Source organism: Rhinolophus sinicus, chromosome 15 (assembly GCF_057876585.1).
Source record: "Rhinolophus sinicus isolate RSI-liver-muscle chromosome 15, RSI-T2T, whole genome shotgun sequence".
Taxonomy (NCBI): domain Eukaryota; kingdom Metazoa; phylum Chordata; class Mammalia; order Chiroptera; family Rhinolophidae; genus Rhinolophus; species Rhinolophus sinicus.
In genome coordinates this window covers 48,465,892-48,477,753 of record NC_142515.1, presented here as the reverse complement: position 1 = coordinate 48,477,753, position 11,862 = coordinate 48,465,892, and the positions used below count along the sequence as shown (strand labels likewise).

Genomic DNA, 11,862 nt, shown 5'->3' with positions numbered 1-11,862 from the left:
GTAGCCTTGATGTAGCCTTGGTGTGACCCACCTCCACCAGGTCTCCGGACTCAAAGCTCACCCATAAGAGGGCCACGCTCGAGGCTTGTCCTCAGCACAACCACACAGCAGCCACCATTCCTGCCACGGGGCAACTGCAGTGGCCTGCCAGCCTCCATTCCCTCGCAGCTCTGGGCCCATCCACACACCTGCCTAAGCCCAGACCTTTCCCTCACCTACTCTGGCTGGGGTCTCTATTGGTTCCCCACACGCCTCGTCTCCTCCCTCCTGCTCATTCACCTAGCGCAGACACTGCAATGGGGACCCAAGGTCAAACGACAAAAATGTCGGTCAAATGGAAGAGAGCATGTTTCCCGCTCAACAGGGAGCCTGTTACCACCGGGGTCCCTGCAGCCGCTGCTCAGGGCAGCCTCAGCCGCCTGCCTCTCACCTCCCGCATCCAGGTGCTGAAGCGCCTCTGCCAGGAGTCGGCCTTCTCCAGGTGGAGGTAAGCGTTGAAGAGCACCAGGTATACGTAGCGCTCCAGGTACTGCAGGCTCCGCAGCTGCAGCCTCTGGGCCTCGTCCTCCGACTTGGCTGCCTTCGCCTGGAGGATGGCGCAGCACAGGTGTCAGTGTGGGGCTTGTCCCCAGCCAACACACGTACATACACACCCCATGCTGCACACAAACACACACACACACACATCACACGCTACATACACACCCCACTCCACACAGATACACATACATACACCACATGCACGCACACCATACACACTCACACACCACACAAACCACCATTCCACACAGATAGACTCATACCACACTCACACACACCACACACACACACACACACACACACACACACACACACACACACACACACACACACACTAGCCCCCTATTGCCCTCACCACCAAGGTGGGGACAGCAGGAAGGGATTCCGATGGCAAAGCCAAGGGCATCGCTCTTGCCCAAGAGTCAGAAACCCACTTCCTACCTGGGACACGTGGACAGGTTACCTGGCCTCCTTCAACCCCTGCTTTCTCATTGTGAAATTACAACCATCATCCTGTTCTGAGGGACAACCAGACGAGGACAGGCTGCCACAGGAAAGCTCTATGCAGGCACCCTCCAGTAAGCCTAAGGTGTGAGAGGCCCTACCAAGTGGCAGGCCCCCAGCCCTGAAACTGGACACAGCTCTAACCACTAGACGGGACCCTTACTGCCAATCCTGTCAGCCCCAGTGCGACATCTCCCTGGCCCCCAACCCTCCTAGAACTAGAGGAAAGACTCCTGCTCCCCCTCTGCCAAGCCCTTGGGCCTCCCTCAGAGAGGGGTGGGTATGAAGTCTCTCATCAGTGGCCTGGGAAGAGGGGAGCAGCAGTGGTCAGCAAGGCTAAGCTCTCTGACTTCTGGATACAGCTTGGACCCTCTCGCCTCCCTCAGCCTGGGCTCTGTGGCCTCCAGCTGTTCCTAAGGGTGAGTTCATCTCAGCCTGGGAATAGGGAGAAACCCCAGCTTGGCGCCTGACCCTGACTGGTCCCTGAGTTTGTTTTGCATGTTTCTCAGATGGCTCAGGATCAGAGGCAGCAGGGCGTGCCTATGGCGCTCGGACCCCAGTTCTCTCCCTCTCCAAGGCAGGAAGGCCACCGGGGCCAAGGGCCGGCAAGAGATGCAGCAGCTCAGGGAAGGGAGAGCAGGGACAGCCGAGCAATTAAAGGGTTCCCAGAGAGCATGGGGTTCAGCTGGGCCGTGAGGGCCTGGCTGGATCTGGATGGAAGAGTGGGCACCAGGTGGAGCGGCGGAGGTGAGGACGGTGCCCAGCAGGTGGGGACCAGAAAGGGGCTGGCCTGGCTGGAACGAGGATGTGGAGGGCGAGGAGGGGGAACAGGGCTGGCACCCGGTGATGGAAGCTACCTCACACCTAGGAAGTCGACCTTCCAGGCCAGCTTCCCCACCCTGACCAATCACACGGGACTCTCCAAAGGGTGGGCCTAGGCATCGCGATTGGGAAAGCTCCTGGATGGTCTCTGTAGCCAGGGTGGAGCGCCGTGGGACTCATGCTGGGAGCCATAGAGGGTTTAGGGGCAGGAGTGACCTGTTCACAGAAGACTCATGGGAAATGAATGCTCAGGAGCAGGGGACGGAAGGGGGTCCTCCCAAGGTTGTCCTTAGTGTAAGGGTCAGAGGCGGGTAGGGGACAGGCCCAGGATAGACAGAGACAGCTCTCCCCCTTCAGGTCTCTCGGCCCCACACCTGACCGTGCTCCCCACCCACTGCCCACCCTGAGGACACCATACCTCACCTCATACCCTTACCCCAGGCCTCCACCCAGGGCCACAGCAGCTGTCTCTGCTCCAGGAAGAGGATGTGGTGTAGGGGCCATTCCCTCAGACACCAGGAACACCCGTGGGAGGGCACAGCCAGCCTGGGCCCTCCAGGAGCCAGGAAGGGCGGTCTCCCAACAGCTGGGCCACAGCTGGAGGCCTTTCCTTGCAGGCACACAATGTCAGCCTCTGGTCACTGTGGGAAGGCTCCCAGGTGGGCCCCCCTCTGCCCCAGACATGAACACGGCCACAATCCCACAAACTGGAAGTTATAGTGGGCCTGCTTTGGGGGCCTGTGGTCCCACCCCTCACTTCTGCCTCAGATAACTCAGCCTTCGGCACGTCTGCCATCTTTGCTCCTCGGGCTGCATCAGTGGCCGATAACTTGCATGGCCAGCCCACCCACCCCATGCATAAGGAGCTCTGGGGGCTTGGGGCGAGTGCAAGGGGGGAAAGGAGGCAGGGACAGGGCCCAGGAGGGCGCAGGGGCCCACAGCCAGTGCTCTGACTCTCTCGGAGACAGGAGTTGGGTTCTGGTCCTGGTTCCGCCATTTAAACTCTCAGACTCCCCTCCCCGTTTCTGGAAGTAGAGTTGCTCAGGAAGGAATGAGGATGCACTTGGAAACTACGAGGAGCCACACAAGTCCATTCATTCATGGAACAGGAGGGAGGGTTATGACACACACACACAGGGCCTGCCCGAGACGCTGGTGATGGTGGTGGTTGGGGGTGGGGGTAGAAGACAGATGCAAAGCACCCAGAGTGGCCGGGTCATGGGATCAAGGCAGGGTGGGTAGCTGAATTTGGGAGGGTATCCAAGAGGTGATATTTGAGGTGGTTTAGGAGGAAGGGAGACAGAAAGGTGCCCTGAGGGTGGGGAGGAAAGGGGTTAAAGAATGAGGTGTCTCTGAGGTAGCCAGAAAGGGAGGAGCTTATAGAAGCAGGAAAAGGGGTGATGGTGGAGCCAACACCCAGAGGCCAAGCCAAGCCCTGACTCTACAGACAAAGGGGCCAGTGAAGGCTTCTGCTGAATTGGAGGTTAGGAATGGCCCCACTGCGGCTGCAAGAAGAAGACTTGAAGGGTGGGGGGGACAGGATGCCTATTGCTTTAATGATCAACTGAATGCAACAGGTACATGCAATTTTGTTTAGAATTGAACAAAAAAAAAAAAAAAAGGTTTTACCTAATACAAATTGTGGCCAATACAGTGCAGCTCTGGTACCTCTATGGATGGGGATTTCACACTTCACTGTGCTAGGCATTCACCATCCCATCCCTTCTGCTGCTTCCCCAACTCCATCCAAAGGCCTGGGGCCCATTTAAAACCATTTTCTTAGAAAGAAGGAGAGGAAATCACCCACAGGCCCACCAGGCAAGAGCCATTTTAAAGTACTTTCAATTAAAGAGCTCAGGAGAAACGTCCTGAGGGCATGGAAAGCCCTCTGCTCAGGGCTGGCCTGTGGACACAGCCACAGCAGCCCTGCCCTCTCCGTGCCCCTGATCCTGTGGGGCCAGGCCTGCTGCCCCCAGAGACACCAGTGTGGATTGGGTCTGAGCAACATTCGGGGTGGAGAGGCTAAGTGATTCCTTCTGAGCCCTACTGGCAAGGTAAGGTAGAATTATCTCCAAATTCAGACCACTGACTGGGTAAAGGTGACGCCTGACACTCCCCGGAAGGTTCCGTGGGCACATCCCGCCCGATGGAAGTCTGTGATTTGAGACAATGTCCTATCTTCCTATCAAGGCCCCGGTTTCCTTAAAATCACCCATGTTGGCACTGTCTGGGGAGGAGGACAGGCCAGCCACCTCCTCCCGATAAAAATAGTGGAGCTGTTTTTAAAAGGCTTGGCAGGCCAGGCTGTCATTAGCTGTGGTGCAGCAGGCAAGGCTTCCTCGTCCACTGGGACGGAGCCCTAAAATAGAAGGGGCCTGGGAAAGGTGGCCAGGGTGCTGGGCATTTCAGGCCTCTCAAACCTGTGGTCTGTCCAGCATCAACGCGGGCCCAGCGTGGCCAGCAGTGGCTCTCTTGAAGCTCCACTCTTTGCTGGGCCACCTGGGAGAGATCCACTGAGGCAAGGCCGGGAGCCTCCCCAGGTGTGTCCAGGGCCCACTAGATGCCATGTGCGGGGCTGAGCGTATCACATCCAGATCTGATCATCAGATTCTACTCTGCTCTCCCAGCAACCCCAAGAAGGAAGAGAGACATCCCATTTTGCAGATGAGGCTCTTCAAGGTTAAGTGACTGCCCAAGGACACAGTTCCAAACTGGGACACAAACTCTAAACTCCCAGCTCACCTACCACCTAGCCCCTTTCACCACAGTCATCCACTCCATGCCTCGCTCTTGCCTCGGTACATTTACCCTTCTCCTCTCCTGCCTGGAAGGCCCTGCCCTCTCGGGCCTAGCTGTGCTCGGCTTGTTCCCTAGGACCAGGACAAGCCTGCTCTGATACCTGTCACCCCTCAGCCCGACCTCGTCAGCCTCCTCTGCTCTCCAAGACATGACTGGCCTTGACAGTGGCAAACCAGGGACAGGCACCGGATTATAAGCAGGTGTGTACTTCCCTCCTCCCCTAGGGTTGGCACACAGCAGGTGCCTGGTTGGGCTAAGAGCACTGACCTCCTGGGTCATCTCATCCTGTCCCATGCTTCCACTGTCATCTAGAACTAGATTCTAGATCAGAACTGGGACTCCAGATGCAGACATGCCACTGTCTGATCAGGGCTTCCCAAATATGTCCCAAACAGGCCTGCCCAGCTCTGCCAAACCTGCCCCACCCACACGTATGCCCATCTTAGTGGTAATTCCGCTTTCCTGCTGCTCAGGCCCAAACCTGACACATCGGACTTCTCCCTTCCTCAACTCCACACCAACCAATCAGGGAATCTGGTCGACTATTAAAACTGCCCACCTCCCCCATCCTAATCCAAGCCACCTCATCTCAGTGACAGCACCTGACAGGTCTCCCTGCCACGCCCGTCACCCCCACTCCTGCTGTCTATTCTCCACACAGCACCAGAGTGAGAGGGATTCTGCTGGAACATTTAGTTGGCTCCTCTGTCCAACACCCTGCACTGGCCCCCCACCAGCACTCAGCATAGAAGCTAAAGTCCCTATACTTCCGGACAAGGCACCTTCTGGGCTGCTCCCACCCCCCTGTACCCTCTGACCTCCTCTCCTGCCCCTCCCTGCTCCTCAAATATAGCTCTCGCCTCAGAGCCTTTGCACTTGCCATATCTGCTACCTGTCGCCATAGCTCCCTCCCTCCCCTCCTTCAAGTCTGTGTTCAAATGCCACCTCCTCCTCAAGCCTCTTCCTGACCCCCTCCCCCCACAGACCTATCACCACTCAACACACCATGACTGTCACCGGTGTGTTGTTCCTCATGTGTCTGCCTCACTGGAGTGTGGGTTCCATGAGGGCAGGGACTTCCGTGTCCTGTTCATGAGGCCTGGTCAGCACCAGCCCAGTGCCTGGTACTTAGGCGGTGACAGTGTGTTTGCTGAATCAATGAATGACGAATGCAGGCATCTTGCATCAGACTGCCTGGGGCCACCTAGCTCAACCCCTTTGCTTTCCAGAAAGGGAGACCAAGGTTAAAGAGGGGAACTGACCTGCCAGGGTCACATGGAGAGCTGGACATAGCATAGGCTCTAGGAAAAGAGAGCCCCCAAAGAAAAACAAAAGGAGTAAGAGAGGCGTCAATCCAAGCCACACAACATCCCACTACTGGAGACTCCCTGCTGCCCTCCCTCCCATCCACTCAGCAGGAACAAGCACGGCCAGGTGACCTCTGCCCTCCAGCTGAGGCAGGGGCCAAGCTGAGCAGGCAGCCAAAGACAGTCCTCAAAGATGTCATTAAGGAGCAGGGCCCCAGAGCTCAGACCCCACTCTTCTTGACAGACATTGGCCCCAAAGCAGTTAGCGCCAGCTGCTTCTGGAGGCTTTCCATGAGTCCCTGCAAACTCTGTCCTCAGGCCTATGTGGCAGCGGGGTCTGGAACACAAGGACGCTTTCCGTATGTTGTCCCCAGGAGAGAGAAAAGGGGTGGGTAACTGGTTTCCCAAAGATGTCATTTTTTATTAAGCGCTTTCCAAGCATGAAGGTGCTAAACCTGGCGCATAGCTTCTCTGTGTGCCATTCATTCAACAAACATTGTGCACCTGTAGGTCAGGCTCTGGGGTTCAGCGCCAACATGACCTGGTCCTGGCCCTCAGGAGCCCGCTGTCTTTGGACCTAACCCAGTGAGACAATCTGGCGTCCCAACCCGCTTGCCACCACACCCTACACACCCACTGTCACCTCACACCACACCCAGGCTGGTGTTTCCACCACCCTTCAGGGCAGGCAGAGCAGCGACAGTGACCCCAGGTGACAACAAAGCTAAGGCCCATGCAGGCCAAAGTGATCTTCCCGAGGTTGCATGGGGACACTGGTTCTGGCGCTGGCTCTCTGCAAGGAAGTCCCTTCCTTGCAGAGAGCCAGCGCCAGAACCAGTTTCCCCGGACCCCAAGGCTCTTTCAGTTGCTGGAGAAGAGCGCCCTCTCTTGGAAGATCAACAGTGTGGACGAAGACCCAAAAGATACAAAGAAGGTAGGGGTCAGGTTTCCTATCTGATCATACAATGACTTAGTCAACCTTCCACCAATCCATCGGCTCACTAAACAGATATTTGTGGAGCCCTACTTGTGCCAGGTGAGGTGTGGAAGTCGGATTTCAGAGATGAGCCCTTGCACAGCGGACAGAGATAAGCCCCAGAAGGAGACACCTCTGGTGACAACCACAACCTGACAATATACTAGGGTACGCTCGGGTTGACATTTACACTCTTCCCAAACCACTGAAAATTTCCAGCCTGACAGTGCACACTCAGAAACCAAGCCAGGCAGGGACACTCTAGGTATTCAATGGATATTTGCTATTGAATAAACCAGGAAAGTACTCCATCCCCAGGCAAAAATGGTTCCATCTCAGCTACACAATGGGAAGGAAAAGAAAGCAAAAGAGGTCTCAGCTACTGAGAGCATCTTTCTCTGTCTCTCTCTCTCTCTCTCCCCTCCCCTCCGCCTCGTTTTTGGCAACCACTCACCGACCCACTGGCTCTATTTTGGGCTGGGTGTGAAAGAGCCTTGGGAAGAAACCCTTTCCTTCTGTCCTATTTTATGTGACAGCTCACAGCATTCCAGGGCTGCTCTAATTGCTCGGCCCAGGCCCTGGAGACACATTACCTACTGGAATGAGGTCTCCAGGGAATGACTTTGGCCAAGCCAGAGTCTTGAAGAGACTGTGAGAGACCCCACCTGGGGCTCAAAGCCAGAGCTGTCTCACTTTGTATGTTTCTTAGGATCATAGCCTTAGTCCTTGGGACACTGAACTGGATCTCTTTGACCTCTTAGCAACTCTGCACGAATCCAGGGCAGTATATGCAGTTAGGGGCTGGTGGCTTCCTTGCCGACCCTTCCTTTTTCCACCACAACGAAACTGCCCCCTGGGTCGTGGCCATCACAGTGGAGGGAAAGAAATGCAGGCGGAGGAGTTGAGAGACAGGTCCTGGCTCTGTCTCTGGCTGGTCACAAGACTTCATGAGGCCTCAGTGTCTCCTTCAGCAAAATGGGTCTAAAATATAAGTTCTTAGAAAACTCAGAAAGTACTGCTCAAAGTTAAAGCATGCCTGTCTTTATAAAAGAAATCTCAGTTGGAGAACAAAGGACAGTTTACTTCTCTCCGTGTGGCTACCTTAACCTCAACAGACATTTGTGGAGCCCTTCAAACTCTTTCTGTCAGGACAGACGGGAGATACATTAGACTGTTTTAAATAAAGAACACAAATGTCACCAGCCAAGGCTAAGGAAAAGTGCCCCTGACATTAATGATTCTAACGGGGCTTCCTCTAGGAGCCCTGACCTGGTTTCTGTCACAAATATTTTCCCTGTCCAGGCCCAGCAAGAAACAACTAATCCAGCAGATGACGGCCATCTTGGATTCTCCTCAGCGAGGGGCCCAGCCTTCTCTATCCCAACTTCATGGAGTGACTTAGTTCAAAGGGATTTCTCTTTCTTTTTTCCCTTTGAGGCTGTTTTTTTAAATGCCCTGAGTGTTTGGCCCTCTTCTACACACTGAGGGATCAGGCCCTGATCCCATCTCACCAACACTCTAAAGAATGGAAGAGGCGTCACTAGGCTACAGCCCCCAGAGGCTGGGCAGCTTGAGAGAGGCCTCGGCAGAAAGAGGGGCCAAGACTATCGCACCAGGAAGGTCAGTCTCTATGGAAACTGTGTGTGTGGGTTTGGTCCCATAACCCCTCCACAAAAAGCCCTCTCCAAGCTGGACCCATCACACACATATGAAATGTGTCTTGACCTCTGGCCCTCTCTCCCGTTTTGGCTGGAAATACAAGGGCAAGTATCATGGCTTCTAGTTCTTATTTTAACCCCCAGTGAAGCTGGAGGTGGGCAGAAAGGTGAAACTGTGCCTCCTCCTCCTTGGGAGGCAGGGTGGCCCAGTGAAGAGGGCCTGATCTAAGAGTCGGGGTCTCACCCTCCGCCTGCCATCTCCAGCTGTGTGTTCTTGGGCAAGCCCAGTGCCTCCTTTCCTCAAATGCAAAACTGGAGGGAACCTTACATCCCGCCCTTGCTCAGGCACAGGCACAGAGTGAGGGTTGAGCTGGACTGTGCATGTGAGAATATCTAGTCAGCACCTTTCGGGCGGGTTCTGAGGTAGCCGAGGAGATATTAGGACATGTCAGGGCTGGACTCTGGCCTCCAACCACTTTCAGCCTCCCCTCATGAGCCCCTCTGTCTTCCTTTCCCAGCCTAGACCTTCATCTAATCTGGTCTGGTTCCTTGTCTGCAGGAGCATTGGGGCTCACTGAATCCAACATCCTTCCCCCCAACTTTAGAGAGGCACCTCCCAACCCTCTAACGTTGGGTAAATCAAGGGAAAAGCCAGCACTAGACCTACCTCCGGCTCCACTACACCTCCTGGGTCTCTCTTCCTGGAAGTATTGTACTTAATTAATGCAGAGGGAATGACAGAGTCAGTATATCACCACTTTGCAAATCCCCAATGAAATAAGGAATCCAGGGGACGAGCACCAGCGTCTGACAGGTGACAAGAGAGACCACAGGACCTTCCATGTCCCCAGGGAGCACACAGCACCACCATGACTGTTCAGAAAAAAACGGAGCTGCATCTGACCAAGCCTCGGGCTCAAGAAGCACAGGGACAGCAACACAGGCTGAGCTACACCAGGGTGCGGTTAGCAAGGTCCAGCTGCAGAAGGCCCAGCGCGACAATGCAGTTACCTCAGCAAACACACTGCCAGGGAAGAAAGGAGAAGTGTTCTAGTTTCAACGCAACTTAAGGGCCACATCAACCAAATGCGACTGGTGGATCTTCTCTGGATCCTGAACCAACTGCAAACAGACATTACGAGACCAGTGACAACATCTAAACACTGACGAGGTATTGGATGATGATGAGAAATTACTGATGTTTTAAGTATGACAACGGTATTATGATGATCTTTTTAAAAAGACTCCCCCCTCTTGCAGGTGTGTGCTGAAAATGTTTATAGAAGAAATAATGAGGTGCTGGGACTTGCTTCAAAATAATCCAGTGGGGCAGGGGACAGTGGGGGCGGTGGAGGGGGCTTTAGATGAAGTAAGACTGGCCCTGATTGGTAAGTCCTGAAGTTGGGAGGTGGGCAAACAGGGGTTCGTGAAAATATTCTCCCTACTTTGAAATTTTCCAAAATCATTTTTAAAAACAAACAGTAAGTGCCGACCTTTCAACTCAGTCACTAATACGACTTGGAAGAATCAGCCTACAGACATAATCCACACGGGTGCAAGAGCAACACGCACCAGGACAATCTCTGCATCCTCCCCCACCCAGAGAGCAGGCAGATCTGAGGGGCCACATCCACAGCAGCCGCAGGGGACACTGGGCCACTTCCGCTCGACTGCGTGTAAGGCCCACATTAAACGCAATAATGTGAAAAGCTCTTCAGCAAACAGGACAAAACATCATGAGCTGAAACTACTGATTAATTTGCCTCTCCTCCTTCTAGTAGAACATAAGCTCAGTGACGCTTCCTCCACGGGCCCACCCCCAGACACAGGCCAGGCGCCCAGTAAGCGTGTGTTGGCTGAACACACGTTTACATGCGTGAACGTCCTCCAAGCAGGCCAGCCTGTGCGTGCACCGTGATTGCACCTCTGAGGGAAAGTGTGTGCAAGTGCACAGAGGCCAGAGAGGAAAACAGCAAACATGAAAGGATCACCGGGCTGGCAAGAGTCTGGGACACTGGGTGGCCTCACATCGTCTCTATAACAACGAGCCAGCTCACAGTCCTCCCCACTGGGTGCAACCCCACCACGCCCATGAGATTTATGCACATTCTGAGCCCTCCTTTCTGATCTACAACAGAGATGTGACCTCCGAATTCTCCCACTTCTTTTTGCCGAGGGCCCTGAAACACTGTTATTGCTGGAAGAAGTAGAAACGCCAAGCTCCAGGAGCTGTTTTCTTAATTGCTTATTATTAAAGTGGAAGTTGAGTGCTGAACCTGGCAGGGGCCAGGAAAGGGAAATTCACTGTTTGGGGGTTTTGGGGGGTCATGGCAGGAAACCGAGGAGCCACGTGTAGTTGAGGGTTTCAGAATCGCAAGGCTGAGGACTCCCGGGAGGAAAACTTCAGATAGATGGGCAGAATGTGGACTGGACCTGGAATGTTCACAGGCAAACGGAGCTGGTGTAGGTGATAAACCCTGCCCGAGCCCGGGCTCAGGTCCATTTCCATTCAAAGGTTCCGGAGCCCCAGCCAGGCCAATGAGTGTCACCTGCACACCCTGCACTCGGGCCTGCTCTGAGCTGCAGGCTCCACCGGAGACCCCTGGGACTTTTGGTTTAAAACCAGAAGGCAGGGGTTTAACAAATAAACAGCCACATACCAGGGGTAAGACACAGCTGCCAACTTCCAGAAGGGTCAGTCCATCAGAGGGAAAGGGTAGAAGCAGCAGCTTTCTTCTGGAGCCTCAGCAAGCCCCCACAGCCCACCTTGGGTCAAGAGTGACGTGGTCAGGGGAGGGGCTCAGGGCTGGGAGTAAGGTGTTTGCCTCTCATCCCAGCTCTGCTATTAACTCACGAGAGACGTAGGCAAGCTACTCTCTTGCTCATCGGTAAACAGAGGGGTCAAATGCCCTTTCAGTCCTTTTAGAACTAAAATCTGAGGGTTGATACAGGGGTTTGGAAGCGCAGAGGAACATCACGGGGCACTCTGGCCCTACAATGATCCTAAAAGCCCTCCCACGTGTTGAGCACCTACTGTGCGTCAGCCAAGCCCTATGCTTCCAGTCCTTGCGTCCTTCCCACACACAGCCCGGCCAGGAAAGCAGCATTAGGCCAGCCTAGAGGTAGGGACATAGCATTCAGAGAGGATGCAGATAGCCCCGTTGCAACCCAGTTCCTTCCATCTCCCACATCCATGTTCCTTCTACCAATCAGCCATCAGCCTAGAACCACCTAACCTGCTTCCTTTCCATCTACA

General features: G+C 54.6%; 1 protein-coding gene across 5 annotated transcripts in view; it reads right to left on the bottom strand.

The window, feature by feature from the left end:
* PALD1 (phosphatase domain containing paladin 1) overlaps positions 1–11,862 on the bottom strand; it is a 72,949-nt gene that overhangs the window by 2,705 nt on the left and 58,382 nt on the right. For all 5 annotated transcript variants that reach the window (XM_074339548.2, XM_074339546.2, XM_074339545.2 and 2 more), the window contains one exon: positions 431–586. In XM_074339548.2, coding sequence (XP_074195649.2) covers positions 431–586 — 156 coding nt within the window. The remainder of the gene's footprint in view (positions 1–430; positions 587–11,862) is intronic.